General features: G+C 42.7%; 1 protein-coding gene across 3 annotated transcripts in view; it reads left to right on the top strand.

The window, feature by feature from the left end:
* The window catches only part of rnf144aa (ring finger protein 144aa), a 76119-nt gene that overhangs the window by 25665 nt on the left and 31864 nt on the right, over positions 1-18590 (top strand). For all 3 annotated transcript variants that reach the window (XM_072561245.1, XM_072561227.1, XM_072561236.1), the window contains one exon: positions 16985-17131. In XM_072561245.1, the coding sequence (XP_072417346.1) occupies positions 16997-17131 (135 nt within the window). In that variant the 5' untranslated portion in view covers positions 16985-16996. The remainder of the gene's footprint in view (positions 1-16984; positions 17132-18590) is intronic.

Raw genomic sequence — 18590 nt, forward strand, 5'->3', positions numbered from 1 at the left:
TCCCTAGTCTGATTCCAGCAGAGCTACTGAATTGTGAAATATAGTTTCCTGAGGTTGAATCCCTGGAAGGGTTTGTTCTGTTGCTGTTATTCCTTGCACCACTATTATTGTGTGAATGTGTTTCAATGTGGATTAGATTAGATTCCCTACAGTATGTAGAAACAAGCCATTTGGCCCAACAAGTTCACATTGACTCTTCGAAGAGTAACCCACCCAGACCCATTCCCCTATCCTGTATTTACCCCTGACACTATGGACAATTTAGCATGACCAATTCACGTGACCTGTACATCTTTGGATCTTTGGAGGAAACCAAAGCACCCAGAGGCAACCCACGCAGACACAAGGAGAATGTGCAAACTCCACATAGACAGTCACCCAAGGCTGGAATCGAACATGGGTCCCTGGCACTGTGAGGTAGCAGTGCTAACCACTGAGCCACCGTGCCACCCCGTGGAGTTGGATGGGACCTGATATTGTAGCGAATAGAAACACAACTCTAAAAGAGAAGAATCTTACTTTGCTTCATGCAGATTTTTCATTAGTAATGAAGGGTTTTGGAGAGCGGGAAGGAGAGTGGTATCTGGGCCCAAATGAGATCAGCCGTGATCTTATTAAATGGCAGCCTTGAGAAGCTGAATTGCCTCCTCCTGTTCCTATTTTTTATGTTCTCAATAATTTGAGCCTTAGTATGGAATCAGTCCGGTATGGAACTGATGCTGTTCTTCTGGAGCTTCCTGTGTGGCAACACTGTTTGAAAGCCATCAGGTTTCAGTTTCCTGTGTTATACAAAACAAATTTTTGTGCTAATCTCATGGGATGTTGTTACTCAATGACAGAATTGCAACATGAGATTGATGTAATTGACCCCGTCTTAATTGTTGCTTTGCCATGCAACCAATTTGTTTATTGTTCAGATATCTTTTTAGGTGCCTGAGATTATCTCATACCCATTTCTCACAGTTAGTGCCCTCTAATTCCCTGGTGCCAGGAAATATTTCTGAGAGTCTTTACTGGAATCCTGCCTGATCGACAGGAGCTATCAGCAGCTTCTCCAGCTGCCACACCCACAGGAGTTGGGACCCCAGGCCAAAGGCAAGTTGAGGTGGAGAACAGGGCAGTGATGCAAGTAGGTCAAAGGCATGGGAGACAGAGGGTAGCTGTCTGCAGCCACCCCACTGTCTGCTGCCAGGTTCCTTGAGAGTCCTTGACTATACATCTCCTCATCCAACCACCCCATCCCCTCCCTGAGCTAATCCTGGAAACACCACTGAACTTGTTAATGAGCCTAATTGATACCCAATTGCTGCTGTGGCCTGTAATCTTCCCCCAGTTCAATTGGAAGAAATTTTACTGGTGCTGGGAAACTGAGAAGAGGCCTCTCCCATAATGACATGCATCTGACTGCCATATTCCCCTATGCAACTGGCTGTCTTAAATCCAAACCCTTTGTTTCTGGGATGGTTAATAGTTTGCCATGAATCTAAAATGTCAACAATGGAAGTTGCCCTAGCCCGAAAGGTCAAAAGCCTGCTCTTTCATTAAAGAGAGACAAATGACTGGTTAGGTGAGGAGACTAGGACCTATGGACACAGCCTTAGAATTAGAGGGGGTAAATTCAGAACAGAAATGTGGAGACATTTCCTCAGCCAGAGAGTAGTGGGCCTGTGGAATTCATTGCCGCAGAGTGCAGTGGAAGCTGGGACGCTAAATGTCTTCAAGGCAGAGATTGATAGATTCTTGTTGTCTCGAGGAATTAAGGGCTACGGGGAGAATGCGGGTAAGTGGAGTTGAAATGCCCATCAGCCATGATTGAATGGTGGAGTGGACTCGATGGGCTGAATGGCCTTACTTCCACTCCTATGTCTTATGGACTGGAGATGAGTTGAACTGAAGGTTACCATGTCTCAGGTTGCAGGTCAATCTTCTTCTCGACCTCTCCGCCCCCACCCTCTCTCTGGCCTATCACCTTCACCCTCACCTCCTTCCACCTATCGTATTCCCAGCGCCCCTCCCCCAAATTCCCTCCCCCACCTTTAATTTCAGCCCACTTAGCACAGCAGCCTCATTCCTGAAGAATGCCCAAAATGTCGATTCTCCTGCTCCTCGGATGCTGCCTGGCCTGCTGTGTTTTTCCAGCACCACATTTTTCAACTCATAACACATTATGAGCATGTTATGAAACTGCATCAGAAAATTTTTCAAATGTATTTTTACCTCAATATTTACATTTGCCAAATTTTCATGGTGATTTGAAAGTGGAAGTGAGCAGAATATTTTCCTTTTCCTATGCATCTTATATTGGGGGCATGAACATAATTTTCATTTTATTTTGTATTTTCCATAGATTTTGCATATTTATATGGTTTATATTTATTTTGGCATTAATAATTATGAAAATTATTTCATTAACCTTCACAGATTGTTCCTAATGTACCTTAAAAGTGAAGTTTAGCCACTTTGTAAAGCCCCCAAAAAGGGAGAAGCTATGCTTTGAACTTTCTGTGATGTCTCCTCCAAATTGTAGTCAATCCTGTTCCATTCCCCTTTTTATCCTGAATGCTGAACCAATGAGTGGAGACACTTGAACCTACTTGAGATTCGTCATGCACTGAGCTTCTGAATTCCAGGCAATCCCAGTAGTTAGGTCAAGCTCCTTGAGTGTCGGTCTTGAAGTAAATCTCATTCTCTCAGAAATAGAAGGCGTGTAGTAAATACAGGAGCGATGTAATAACAGCGAAAAACAATTTGAAGTTGGTGGAAGAACTAACATTGTGAACTTTCTGGATAATCTGGATTTCCTATCCATCTTTTCATACTTCAAAATTTGTCTAAAATTGTATGATTGTTTATGCTAATGTGACGGTACACCATTGTGGTGTCACTGAGGAAGTTGACACTGGCACTGAATTTGCTCCTGGATTTAGTTTTATTTTAATCTTAACCAAAATTGAAGGGATTTCTTTTTCAAAGGCAAATGTATCACTGATGTTGGAGCTTCATTAAACATTATGGCCTTAAGACATAAGCTAAATTGTCTACTTTTGCTCCTATCAGGTCAGCTCTGCCATTCATAGAGATTATGGCTGACCTGATAATCTTCAACTCCACATTGCTGCCTTTTCTGTATAAGACTTGATTCACTTGCTCATTAAAATCAGTCCATCGTTGCCTTGAACATAATTAATGACCCAGCCTCAACATCCCTCTGTGGTAAAAAATTCCACAGATTCACTCCCCTCTGAGAAAACAAATTCTCCTCACCTCTGTCTTAAATGTGTGACCCCTTATTCTGAGATTTAAACCCCTGTCCTAGAAAAGTGGCAATTATCTTCCTGCAGCTATCCTGTCAAATCCTCAAGAAATCTTATATGTTCTAATAAGATTGCCTCTCGTTCTCCTATGATCCATCAAGTACAGGCCAAATCTGCACAACCTCTCCCCATAGGACAGTACTTCCATACATGGTAACAACACAATGAACATTCTTTTGACCACCTCCATCCAGTAAATCTTTTCTTGGGTAAGGTGCTCAAACCTGTTCACAGTATTCAAGCTCTGGTCCGACTTGTGCCTTGTGTGGTGTTAGCAAAACCTCCCTATTTTTATATTCTATTCCCTTATCGGGAATCTACATTCTTTGCATTGGAAGTCTTCAGTTCACGAACCCCAAAACCTTTTCACTTTCTCACGAACAATTTAGTTAGCAATTTGCAAACATTTAATATTAAATAGATCTTTCATTTGCTGGGTATTTATATATTCAATCCATTCCATGTTAAAGATATCAATTGGCTTGCGACATGGTATTTAAATCCACTTTAAATGTCAACATTTGGATGCGGTACCTGTTAAGCATGTAGGCAGTATCAGCTGTTTATAATGTTAGCAATCCTGTCACTTAACGTGAGAAGATATAAAAATAGTTACATTGTGCCATGGTAATTCAAAACAGCACACGTCATCCCTCAGTCACGCAGCAGCTCAGCAACAACTTGGGGGCTGTCTTCTCAAGCAGCATTTTTGAAATGGAGTTACTGTTCATTTTAATAACTTATTATGTTATGCTAATACTGACTTTTTCAAGACCTAAAACTGTTATTTCGCAGCCCTGTGGTTTTAGATCCAATATCTGTCCACTTTGTGCCCCCCCCCCCCCACCCCATCCCTGCCACATCCCACATTTTTTTCTGCTGTCAGGTAAGTCAGTCAGGTGACCTGGCTCTTAGGTACCACTGGTCCCCCTTTCAGCCGATGTGGTGGTGCAGGGGGGAGCTCGACTCTAATTAGTCTGATTGTTGGTCTCAACGATCCGCTGCTCAGAACACACAGGAGAGGACAGATAGAGAAACATATCATGCAACCTGATCCCTCACATCACTCAGGTTGCTCACAAATGTAACTCACAAAATAGATAAAGGATCTCTGACATCCATGTACCTCCAGCGAAGAACATAAATTCACATAATCAAGCAGGTACATAACAGTTGATGACCCTCATCCCCCCATCCTCCTCGATGAGGGTTTCTAACAATGCAATAAAATACATTGGCACCTGTACCCATACACTCCCAGCATCCTGCCCTAGCCCCCTCCCACCCAACCTCACCACAGCACAACTACAGAGCAGCATAGTGGCTCAGTGGTTAGCACTGCTGCCTTACAGTGCGAGATACCTAGATTCGATTCCAGCCTTGGGTGGCTGACTGTGTGGAGTTTGCACATTCTACAAATATCTGAGCAGGTTTCCTCCGGGTGCTCCAGTTTTCTCCCACAGTCCAAAGAGATGCAGGTTAGGTGGATTGACCATGCTAAAAATTGTCCCATAGTGTCCAGGATGTGCAGCTTATGGTTAGCCATGGTGAAAACCCCATCCAGGGTTATGGGGATAGAATCATAGAATCCTTCAGTGTTGAAGTAGGCCATTCGGCCCATCGAGTCAACAACAACCCACCGAAGAGCATCCCACCCAGACCCACGTCTCCACCCTATCTCAATAACCCTGCAAAACCCATTGCTAATCCCCTGGACACTATGGGCAATTTAGCATGGCTAATCCACGTAACCTGCACCTTTTTGGACTGTGGGAAGAAACTAGAGTACTTGGGGGAACCTACGCAGACATGGGGAGGATGTGCAAACTCCATGCAGACAGCCACTTGAGGGTGGATTCGAACCCGGGTCCCTGGTTCATTCAGCTTCATTGCAACCTGTGAATCCCCTCAAATGATGATACAGTTGGGTTATGGCCTGGCCTTGAAGTTGCAAGAAGCTTGGTACCAGTTATTGAGCTTTATTTTGGAGTTAATATTGCCAGTGACTTGTGCTTTTGCAGACTGTTGCATTAATTGCTAAGCAGAATTGGTTAATAATTAAAGGAGATATCTATAACTCTACAGATTATTATTGAGGTTAACTACAAAAGAAAGCACAGATAAAGGTATAAGATTTAACCAACAAAGAACTTCAGTGACAAGCATAACTGCAGCAAATTCAAGCCCCTGGTTTCACCCTGTTGTGCCAATCCACACTATTATGAGCTTCAGCCAAGATAGACAAGTTTTTATCATTTCCAGAAGTAAAGCCCCAAGGCTGTAACCAACCCACTCATTTGGATATCAAGTCTTTTAATTTCTTTTCCCAGTGAAGGACAACAGCAATTACAATTGTAAAACACTGGGCAACTGACGAAATCCTAGAAACCTTCTACCTCCCCACGGTGGCTCAGTGGTTAGCACTGCTGCCTCACAGCGCCTGAGACCTGGGTTCAATTCCCGCCTCAGGCGACTGACTGTGTGGAGTTTGCACGTTCTCCCCGTGTCTGCGTGGGTTTCCTCCGGGTGCTCCGGTTTCCTCCCACAGTCCATGGATGTGCAGGCCAGGTGAACTGGCCATGCTAAATTGCCCATAATGTTAGGTAATGGGTAAATGTAGATGTAGGGGTATGGGTGGGTTACGCTTGGGCGGGGCGGTGTGGACTTGTTGGGCCGAAGGGCCTGTTTCCACACTGTAAGTAATCTAATCTAATCTAAAGTAATCTAATCTAATCTAATCCTCTCGCATAAATAGTGCCTTCTTGAGCCAGTCCTATAGTCAATTCCAGCAGTATTTGGAATTCTATGGCCCGCAGTGATTGTATATGATAGGTTCAAAGTGTAAATTCTGAGAACATCACACATCGCAGAGACATTAGGCTGAATTTCTCTCGTCCCATTGAGATAGCTTTGGAGGTGGGGGCTGAGGGCAGAATTAGAGAAGCTGGTATCAGGGAGCACCTCAATGCCACCCTGCCTTTGAGCAAATTTGTCAGACGTGGAGTCTGACTGGCATCAGGTACCCATCTTTCTGCTAATTGGGCTCAATTGTACCCACTCGATGTTGATATTGCCAGGCCCTTCCCAATGGCATATGAGTCCCTTGTTGAGGCCAAAACCCAGCCATGACATCGAGAGCACCTCCTGGTGGCAGGCCATAGAGGCTGACAGGGCTAAACCCTTCCTCCATTTTATAACCTGAAATATGTTCCTGTTTTTATTTTACAAATGTATAATTCTTTAGAGAGCCCTTCCACCTTGGAATCACCCTCATGTTCTACCAGCCAGGCATTGCTGCATCTGGTCCACCCATCATCTCACATTGGGCTTCATAGTCAATCACTCCAGGATGATTAGGTTGACATTCTGCTTTAGCCATTTCCAGGTTCCTGATTCAAAATCAAGGCCAATATAAAGATCTTGGTCAACTCCAGTCCCTCAAAATATAGGTAAAAGATCACATAGGACCATAGGGCTGTTCGCTCCTTAGAGAGAGACGACTGGTGGTAGTTTAACCTGAGGGTCACCACACCTCAGGCTAGGGGCGAGGTTGAGAAGATGAGACCTTCATGGTAACTTCAGCTGGTGCGTCACAAACCAGCCATCCAACTGACTGAGCTAACCAACTCCCACTCTTGAACTACTGACCAGCAGACTGGACCAAGTGACACATTCCAGTCAAACTATTTGGGTGTGTTTTTGTCCTACTCCAGAAATCTGTTGCAACGTACTTGTGTGGCAGATGGAAACACCAGTACAATTCCTGACACAGCCCCTTCTTTACTGAGATTTCTTACTTCCTAACACCCTCACATCCTCGGCCCCACTTCAGAATTTTCTGCTTCATTGTTCTTTATTTTGAAACTGCTTTCTAGTTTTATTCTCCCTTGTTCATTTTTATTGAGTTTCCTTCCACTGAACCATTTTCTATCCTTGCATCCCAATCATTCCCCGTATTCAGATTTCTTACTCTATTTCTGCCGTTCTCATTCATTTATGAATCAGAGTATGCCTTGGGGTCAAATAAAAACCCTCGGTGCAATATTACTTGCAAAAATATGTTTAACTGTTTTTGGGCCACTGTCTAATACTAAATAAATAGAAAGGCGTTCTGTGATTCTATCTTTTGAATTTTGGTTGGGCAATGAAGGCAATTAAAAATATCTTGTTATAAAAACAAATAAAACCATTTTTTATTTATACTCGTGCTTGGATGTGTTTTTTTTTACAGGGATCCCTCCCAATGTTAACTGTGCCTATCCAGTAGCGTTGTCCAAGATATTCACCTGGTGGCAAATTAATGCTATTCCTTTTAAGAACCGGTCAATACTCAGTTGTGTTAAAGTTTTAGCAGTGGTCATAAATATGGTGTTCCTCGTAAGACTGCTATTCACTGTCCATCCTTAATTGTACAAAGAAGAATCAGCTATGTTGCTATAAGAGGTGAGTTTGTGACGCTATCAGAGTATAATTCAGTTGTCGGATTTCTAGTGACCTGGATGTTGAAGAGCAGCTTGCTCTAGGAAGCAAGAAGAATTATCTGACATCTTCGTTGCTGTTTTCTTCGGCTAAGTGACAATGTATTTAGATTTGTTAGATAACAGTGAAGCAATTTGAGACAAGTGCTGGCCTTCAGAAGAACTGTGCCCTCAATTTGTTTCTAGTGAGGACTGCTAAATGAAGGACTTGGCTTTGTACAGCTAATAGTTGATATTTTTTGCAAGAATGACAGATGTACACAAGAAACAAATACTGCTATATTGTACATCGGTGACAATGAAATGTGCAATTTTGGAAAACTGGGACAACATCTAAATCTAAATAAAAAAGTCGTCTGAATAGATCTGTTGAAATGAGCAAATGAAATGAATAGACTGCCATTGGCATAAAAGGAGAAATTACAGAAGTTTGACAGTCCGCCAAAGGTATACTAAATGTCTATATCCTCTTTGTCAATGCCAGGCAACAGTATGTTTGGAGGCAAGAGTCAGAAGCCAATATGTAGGGAGTTGTCAGTTCTATCTTTTCCCTTTCTGAGTCTGATAATATATCAGTCTGATAATATCAAGACTGTCTATACTTGATTGTTTTTTAATATACTGGAGCGAATAGTCAGAAACCATTCACTTCAGTTAACAGATTGTGTTTGCAGCAGGATGTGCAGCTTGCTTTATGGAACTGTAGAATTCCAAAATCCTTTTGGAGAATAATGTACGAGCAATGAAGATTTTGGTGATGTTTAAAACTGTGAACTGTTGCCAAAAACTACACAATTGTCTTGTTATCAATGATATGTTTACAAACCAGGGTTTGTAACAGACAAAAATTAATTTAACTAGACTCCAATAATCTAGCTGTAACAGTGGCCAAAATTTTAAGGCATCTTCTAAACTGCTTCATAAAAACTGAAGGAACTGCGGATGCTGTAAATCAGAAAAAAAACAAGTTACTGGAAATACTCAGTCGGTCTGGCAGCACTTGTGAAGAGAAATCAAAGTTAATGTTTTGGGTCTAGTGACCCTATCTCAGAGCTGTTGATAGCTAGGAAAATGTTGGTTTATATGCAGAAGGTAAGGTGAGGGGAGGTGTACAGACAAAAAGACAGGTGGGGAAAGAACCCAAAGGGAGAGGGGAACAGTTGCGCAGATAAAGGAGTTGACAATGATCTGGCTGGGAGGGTGAAGAGCTGTTAATGGAGACTGTTAGAGGCTAATAATAGTAGTGGTGGCAGACTATGTGATAGAAAGGCATGTGTGGTAGGGGGCTAGGAAATTCCAAGGACACCTAGGAAGTTCAGGCCCTAAAATTATTGAATTTGATAGTGAGTCTGGAGCGCTACAGGGTCCCTAAGCAGAAAATGAGGTTTGTTCTTCCAGCTTGCGCTGAGCTTTGCTGGAATACTGCAGCGAGCCTGAGACAGAGATGTTGGCCATTGAACAGGGTGGTGAGTTAACGTGGCAGGCAATTGGAAGCTCAGGGTCTTTTTTTGAGGGCAGCACATCGTGAGGAAGTGCAGGTAAAGTGCCGCTTCACCTGGAAGGTATGTTTGGGCACTTGGATACTGAGGAAGGAGCAGGTGTTACACCTTCGGTTGCAGGGGAAGGTGCCATTCGGCTGTGGGGTGGGGGATGTTGAGAGTGAAGGAAGAGTGTTCCAGGGTGTCCCAGAGGGAACGGTCCCTGTGAAAGATGGACAAAGGAGAGGGGGCATATATGTCTGGTGGCGATACACTGGAGGTGGCAGAAATGGCAGCTGACGGTGTTCTGAATGTGAATGCTGGTGGGATGGTAGGTAAGGACAAGGGGAACTCTATCGCTGTTGCAGGAGGGAAGAGAGGGGGTGAGAGCGGAAATGCGGGAGATCTATCTGTGACCTGGTTGAGGGCCCTGTCGACAATGGTGATGTGAAACCCTCGATTGAGGGGGAGAGTGGACATTTCAGAGGCTCCCTTGCCAAATTTGTCCTCATTGGAACATATGAGACAGAGGAGCTAGGAGAATGGAATGGAGTCTTTACAGGAAACCGGGTGTGAGGATGTATAGTCTAGGTAGCTGAGGGAGTCAGCAGGTTTACAGTCTTTACTGAATTGCTTTATTTTGCCATTTAACCAAGGTCCATTGCATCATTATACATGTTTGTCCGAGACGCTAGACATGTAAAGGTATTAGCTCAATAAGGAATCTGCTTTGGCAAGTGAGGTGACTTTTAGACTTTACAGTCATAGAGTCATAGAGATGTACAGCACGGAAACAGACCCTTTGGTCCAACCCGTCCATGCCGACCAGATATCCCAACCCAATCTAGTCCTACCTGCCAGCACCTGGCCTATATCCTTCCAAACCCTTCCTATTCATATACCCATCCAAATGCCTCTTAAACGTTGCAATTGTACCAGCCTCCATTACATCGTCTGGCAGCTCATTCCATACACATGCCACCCTCTGCGTGAAAAAGTTGCCCCTTAGGTCTCTTTTATATCTTTCCCCTCTCACCCTAAACCTATGCCCTCTAGGTCTGTACTCCCCGATCCCAGGGAAAAGACTTTGTCTATTTATCCTATCCATGCCCCTCATAATTTTGTAAACCTCTACAAGGTCACCCCTCAGCCTCCGACGTTCCAGGGAAAACAGCCCCAGCCTGTTCAGCCTCTCCCTGTAGCTCAGATCCTCCAACCCTGGTAACACTCTTGTAAAGCTTTTCTGTACCCTTTCAAGTTTCACAACATCTTTCCAATAGGAAGGAGACCAGAATTGCACGCAATATTCCAACAGTGGCCTGACCAATATCCTGTACAGCCACAACATGACCTCCCCACTCCTGTACTCAATACTCTGACCAATAAAGGAAAGCATACCAAACGCCTTCTTCACTATCCTATCTACCTGCAACTCCACGTTCAAGGAGCTATGAACCTGCACTCCAAGGTCTCTTTGTTCAGCAACACTCCCTCAGACCTTACCATTAAGCGTATAGACTTTGTTTGATTTGACCTCCTTAAGTAGCTATGAGAAAAGTCACCACTGTAAGATGATCGGAAAGGAAATGAGAAACCACTCCTCCAATCACAGGGTGACCTCTCCTGTGCCTGTTCTTGACTGGTTCATTGTGAACATGTCAGCAACAAGCATGAGAAAAATAATTCCATGATTAGACGGGCATGGTGAGTGGCAGCAAGGCCAGAGGAAGTAGGAACGGGATGGGATGGGAAGTGAAGCTACAGGGCAAGGGAATGAGGCCAGTCAGTGAGACTGGAGAGGGACATCAAGAAGTCAAGGTGGGACCTGAGGCAGGGAGTAAGACCAAGAAACTGAGTGCTGAGGGAGAACTGAGAGGAATGGGGAAGGGGGAACCCACAAAGAGGAGTCAACAAATTCAAACTTTTCAAAAAAGAAAATACTCAGCACCCAACTGGAAAACCAAAATAATGAATTCCTTACAAATCAGTGTGGTGTCTCTAGATGAATGTCATAAATGTGAAAAATTCTGCATCTTATGATCCTGCCCCACTGGTTACCTGATGAAGGAGCAGCAGTCCGAAAGCTATCGCTTCCAAATAAACCTGTTGGACTATAACCTGGTATTGCGGGGTTTTTTCATTTTGTTTAGATGAATGCTACAGGAGTTCTGGAGCTGCAATGTAAAGAGGAACTGTAACAGATGCTATTGTAATAAACACACCATGAATTGCGTAAATTAATATTGAATAATTTTATTTAATAATTTACATTCATGTGTTTTCAAATTTTAAAATGTGTCTTCTGTCAATTGGGTTGCAGTGTCTCTGTGAGAGACAAACATGCCACAGTTTCTCCATGACTGCATTAATCTGCAGAAAATGTATTTTAGGGTGATGGCTTTTAGTCCCTAAATTGTGATCTTTTTAAGAAGAGCATTTGTTGCTATCTTATGCCTGTTACCTTGTGGCAGTTTAAATATTTTGGTACGTAGGAAATGAATGCTTTTCTTTGTTGCCTGGTTTGAGAAGTCTCATTTAGCAGGAGATACTGGATAGGCTGGGATTGCTTCCCTTGGAGCAGAGAAGGCTGAGGAGTGAGCTGAATGGGCTACACCAAATTAGGAGAGGTATAGACAGTGTAGATTGTGAGAGTTTTTTTCCCCCATGGCAGGCATATCTAAGTCCAGAGGGAATAAATTTAAGGTGAGGGGCAAGTGGTTTAGAGAAGATCTGGGAAAAATTTTTTTTCATCAAGAGGATGGTAGAAATGTGGAACATACTGCCCGGGACAGTGATGGAGGCAGGTACTCTCAACATTTAAGAAGCTTCTGAATGAGTACTTAAAATGGCAGGGCATGATAGGCTATGGACCAATGGAGGTAAATGGGCATAGTGTAGCTTGGTGTTTGTTGGTTGGCATTGTCATTGTGAGCCAAAGGAATGGGTGTTCGAGGACAACAACATCAGAACCAAACCAAGATCATGGTATACAGAGCCTCCTATATGTCTCTGAGACTTGACAGTCTACAGCAGACACTTCAAGGCACTGGAGGAGTCCCACCAATGCTGACTGCGCAAGATCCTGCGAGTCCTTGACCAGGCCAACAACCCCATCATCAAGGCACTTTACCCCCTTCCCCTCACCACCCCCCCAACGATTGACTGCGTGGCAGGGCATGTTATCCACATGATCAACATAAAACTCCCCAGGCAGCTGCTCCACTCCCAGCTTTGAAATGGCAGGCCAGTCCCAGGTGGATAGAGGAAGCATGTCAGGGATACCCTCAAGGCCTCGCTAGCGATGTGCAGCATTCCCACAGACACCTGGGAATCACTGGCCCAAGACCGTCCAAAGTGGAGGAGGAACATCCAGGAAGGTGTCCAACACCTTGAGACTTACCATCGGGAAAAAGTAGAAGCCAGACTCTACCCATTCCATCCCATGACCACCACCTGCCCCCAGTGTAACTGAGCCTGTGGTAGCCACATCGGTTTGTGCAGCCACCTACAGATTCACCCCTGAGAGTGGGGGAGAGTCATCCTCATTTGAAAGGGACTGCCCATGATGATGATGGTGGTGAGCCAAAGGGTTTCTACACTCTATGACAAAATATTCTAGGTTTAAGTTTAACACGGTGGTGAGGAATATTGGGAATGGGAAAATTGATCAGTTCTTTCAATACTGCTTCTACGTCAATCAAAACTCCCCCTTGATCCACACACGTACAGGAGTTGTTGTTACAAAGGGACATTGTCTCTTCATGAAGGAGTGAATGAAAAAGGAGACCATTAAAAAAATCGAGTAGCCAGCAGCAATCAAACCAACCGAGGCTAGGGCTGGGGACGGGGATAAGTGTTGAATGAGACAAATATCAGATTTGAATCATGTATTTCTAAATAATAAAAATTGTATTTGAGCCTACTCTACCAAGCATATTTTGTTCATTCAAAGTGCAAGAAATGTAATATGATTTTTCTTTATTTAATGAAATAAGTGTGAGACAGTTCACTTTTCTTTCTTTTCATTATAAACCATGAAGTTTTCGGTCTTCTGATTATTCCTGACTTTAGAAGGCTTTAGATTGATGAAATGGCCAACCACATGGTATATGAACTTTAATACAGGGAAGTAATTCATTTTGGTACAAAGGATTAAAGAGTAATATGTAAATTTATACAATTTAAGGATTGCAGAGACAGAGAAAACTGGCATGTATTTTATAAATGTTTGAAGCTGGAAGAACAAGCTGAGAAGGTTTTTTCTCAAACAAAATGTAATGAGGCGTGGTGAGGGAGTGATAGGTGAATACAGGTAGTAGGTACAACCTGATTGGTCAATAGGAGGAATGATTCTGGTTGGTAGCTGGAAGGAAGGGTCAGCTGGAGGGATGGAAGGGACTCCCTTTCCAGGCCCATCTCCTCCCTTCCATTCCCCTTCCATCCAGCTACCAACAAGACCAATTTCAAATAACTTCCCTTCCCACCCCCAACGCCCTGTCCTTACCCATCTCCTTCCTTCCATCCCTCCAACTGACCCTTTGCTCCAGCTACCAACCAGTTTCATTCCTCCTATCGACCGACCGGATATTCATCTGTCACTCCCTCACCACTCCACCCCTCTGCCCACCCAGAACCCTTCTCCCCCTTCTCTTACTCTGCAGTTCCGCCTACCCCCACCTCCATTCTTGAAGAAGGGTTGTACCCGAAACGTCGAATTCTCCACCCCTGATGTTGCCTGGCTTGCTGTATTCTTCCAGACTCCTACCTATCTACTTTGTACTAAGAAAGCAGCCATTTAAAGGAGTAATATAAGCTCATTCTTTGGAGAAACAAATTGTCCAGAACATTTGGATTTAGATCATCCACAACATGATTATTGTAGTGTGACTCTGAAAGAAATCAAAATGTTTGTTTTTACAACTTTTTACATGTCAATTTCAAGACAGTTTCAGGTTATGTTTAACATAATGACTTCCATGTTTACCAGATCGTTTGGAACTTGGTCCATCAGTAAGTAGATTATTGAAGCTGCATTCAAATTATTGCGAAAGGAATTTACGTATGAGTAAAAATAATATGTATAATTATTTACTGGCCAAGGAAAAAGCATTCAACAAATAATCTGAAATGATACTGCAAACACTAAAAGTTCCAAGAAGTAATTATAGCTTGTGGATTCAGGAATTTAAAAGGGTTACATTTTTATTTGTAAACGTTACACTATTATTCAAAAAAGGAGTATATGGATAAATCTACCAGGTATAAGTCTGTTTAACCTCAGAGGTAGGAAAGCCATCAGAACTTATAGTTCAGGAAAAAAAATTATGATCACTTGAACAAAAGTGAATTAATTAAAGAAAGCCAATGTAGGTTTATTAATGATAATTGATGTTAGTTATTTCATTAAGTAACAAGGTTGATGAGGACAAGTTGTGTACATGAAAATCTAAAAGATGTGATAAGACATGCCACATAACAGACTTGTTAGCAAGTTGAAAGCTATGGAATATAAGGGACAGTGACATCATGGATAAGAACTTGGCAGTGTGACAAGAAACTGAGTTGTGGGAAACAGTTGTATTTTAGTTTAAAGGAAGGCATTTAGTGAGGTTCGTCAGGGGTTGATACTAGGACCAATGCATTTCCTAATCAATATTAATTTTACTTTAGAATTGGGTATTCAGGACAAAATGTCAAAATGTGCAGATAACACAAATATTGAAATATTGTAAACAGTCAGAATAACTTCAAGAATGCATCAGCCGATGGAATGGTTGGCAGATGAAAATTAATGTGGAACGTCTGAAGTACTACATTTTGGTTGGAATAAATGAGAAAGGCAATGTAAAATAAAGATAGAATCATAGAGGGGGGTGTAGTAGCTGAGGGATATGGGACTACAAAAGCAAGGGCATGATGGTGAACCTTTTATATGGATCCACCTCAGTTGGAATATTATGCCTGAATATGAGCACCACAATTTAGGTAGTATCTGAAGCTATCAGAAAAAGTACAGAGAAAAGGTTATTTTATCTATGCTTTTAGGTACTGACTAAATACCTGGTGGATTTTTTTTCTTGCATTACCCTCTCAAAATCCCTAATAATTTTCAATACAGTCTCGTTGTTCAACCTTACCTGAGATAGAGAGGCTAATTGTAATTTCCACTTCTTTCAATGCTCCCCAATTTGAACTAAATGAATTGGCCATCAAGGCATAGACTGACAGTGGAAGTATCAAACATAGATTGAATATTAAACAATCCCAAACATGAAATACAGCCACGACTTTGGCTCAGCAATATGACACACCTAGACAGGAGATGAAACGTCTGCAAGTCAGCTTTCCAGCTTGGCAAACATACCCACAACCACGACAAAATGACACATCATCAACACACCAGTCAGAGGAGGGCAAGGTCTGCCGCTGAGACCATGGCTGCATGTAGCAGCCAAGTCTGCTGATGGAGGCAGCATTTGTATCATTTTTGGGTTCATTCCTTTTTTGCTTCTTCAAGCCTTTAACTGAAAACGTAGACAGATTCAGAGAGGTGGGGAGTGGGGGGAGGGGGGGTGGTGGCGGGGACCTTTATATTTATAGCCATGACTGTGTTCCTTTTCATTGTATAATCCCTCTGCTGTGTCAGTTTAGTTGCTCAATAGGGTGTGGAGCCCCTCTTTGCACATCCGATTGGTAGCTGAGCACTTGATTTGAGATGTCAGGCTTGGAGGGAAGCGAATCACTCACTTTCCATTCTATCTATTTCACCCAGTTGGGAAACGCAAGGTCCTATACAGTAGTGAGGATCCTGTGCTAAACCAATAAACAACAGTATCAAGGGTTCAACTGGCCTTTTGTGCCCAATTCTGAGCATGTCAGGTAGAATGTCCAGGCTTTGGAAGAGATGAGAAGATTTATTGAAGTCATTCCAGGGAATGGGATATTTAAGTTCTGTGGCGAGGCTGGAGATGCTGGGCATTTCTCCTTGGAACAGAGAAGGTGTGGGTAGCGACTTAACAAAGGTATTCAATACTTATGCAGAATTTTAACAAGAGTAAGTAAGGGAAAACTGTTCTCACTAGCATTAGGGCCAGTCAGAGAGGACATAGATTGTGATAATTGACAGAAGAACCACAGATAAGATGGCATAGTTAGTTATTTTGATGTAGAGGCTGGTGGAAGCACATTTTGTCACACTGACAAAAGAAGACTTGGATAAATAATTTAAAGGGAGAAATTTGTAGGGCTATGGGAAAAGAGCAGGCATCATGGAAATAAATGGATCACTCTTTCAAAGAGCTGGCACGTGAATAATTTGCTGAATGAATTCCTTCTGTGGTGCACGATCCCATGGTAGAATTTCAAAAAAGGGAAGTTGCTTGATTCACAGCACCATGAAATTGTCGCACACTCGCCAATTACTTGAAGTAATCAATTTCTTTTGAAAATGGGATAATTTAGCTCAAAATGGCATGAAACCTACAAAATAATAAATACAGCTTTTATCTGCCACATCACATTATGTAAACTGCACTACAAAAGCATTCAGATAAAACAACAGCTGTTAATATGATTGATTGCTATCAGACTGTCAGTATCCCATTACTGATCTTGTTAATGTGCTTTCCTTTCCTCTTTGTTTGTTAGTGGAAAGCCATTGTCAATTAAGTTGTCTAAATTGCAGATAATTCACTCTTTTTTTTCTGTCTTCCAGATTTGGTTTAGAATGACAACAGCAAGATATAGGCCTACCTGGGACCTGGCACTGGATCCCCTTGTGTCTTGTAAATTGTGCCTTGGGGAATACCCATTGGAGCAAATGACAACATTATCACAATGTCAATGTGTATTCTGTACCCTGGTTGGTATGATTTTGTTTTTTTCGCTTTGGTTGCGCAATCTTTTAAATAATTTTGTAAAGTTTGCAGTGCCCCCAATATATTTTGCTGAAATAAATGTGGGTTTTTGAAACTCAGTCAAGGATTCATAATAGCATGACAATACCTACCAGAAAACTGCCTTTGTTGAAACTGCATGAACCAATGGTAATTTGTTTTCTAACCTACAGCTGATGGCCTGTCAAAGCAACTCAACAAAGGTATTCTTAAAAGTTCTGGTCTGTTTCGATTTATTTTCATGAACAAGGAATTTTAAAAATATCAGATCGTGGCACTTATTCAGCCTTTAAGAGCATCTACGTGAACTGCTACATTTGTTTCTTCCAGCCAGTGAGTTAGACTCTTGGACCAACTGAAACAGGAAACAGTCCAGAGTGTGGTGCTGGAAAAGCACAGCTGGTCAGGCGGCATCCGAGGAGCAGGAGAATCGACACTTCAGCCAAAAGTCCTTCATCAGGAATGAGGCTTGTGAGCTGAGGGGGTGGTGAGATAAATGAGAGGGGTGTGGGGCTGGGAGGAAGGTAGCTGAGAGTGTGATAGGTAGACAGAGGTGGGGGTATATGGGAAGGAAGATAGACAGGCAGGACATGAAGGCAGTGTCGAGTTGGTAGGTTAGAACTAGGATAAGGTGGAGAGAGGGGAAATGAGGAAACTGGTGAAATCCACATTGATGCCAGGGGGATGGAGGGTCCCAAGGTGGAAGATGAGGCATTCTTCCTCCAGGCGTCGGGTTCTTAGAGAATGGCAAGGGAAACATCTGAATTCAGAACTAAATTCAAATACCTCTCCCAAGTTTGAGATTCCCTCCTGAGTAAATCACACCACACCCTCTTCTCCCGAACAGCTAAAATTGAATCTGTTGGAAATTACTTCCAATCTGGGTCTTGCAAGTTTGTTTTAAAGGATAGTGGAATTAGTAAATGTCACCTCAACATGAAGCCTTTTAACAAATCACAAAATATTTTCTTCAGTGCTTTTTAATCCATTTTTTTAAAAATTCCCATTAATTTGTGCAGCAGAGTGCCACACTGAATAGCACTGCTGCCTCACAGCACCAGGGACCCAGGTTCGATTCCACCCTGAGGCAACTATCACCGTGGAGCTTGCACGTTCTCTCTGTATTTGCATGGGCTTGTTCCAGTTTCCCACAGTCCAGGGATGTGCAGCTTAGCCAGATTGGCTATGCTAAGTTGTCCATAGTGTCTAGTGATGTGCACGCTAGGTGGATTAGCCATGGGAAATGCAGTTAGAGGGATAGAGTGGAATGGGCCAAATGGTCTACATCCAAGCTGTAGAGTTTCTTTGATATTGTAGGAAACATACGCCAGGAATAATGGCCTCTAACTGGAAAGCTGAAAGAAATGTTTGTCTAACGTAAAAAATAAGACCAGTAAGTTTAACAATCTGTCACTTTTCAGAAGC

The sequence above is a fragment of the Chiloscyllium punctatum genome, chromosome 3 (genome assembly GCF_047496795.1).
Source record: "Chiloscyllium punctatum isolate Juve2018m chromosome 3, sChiPun1.3, whole genome shotgun sequence".
NCBI classification, from domain to species: domain Eukaryota; kingdom Metazoa; phylum Chordata; class Chondrichthyes; order Orectolobiformes; family Hemiscylliidae; genus Chiloscyllium; species Chiloscyllium punctatum.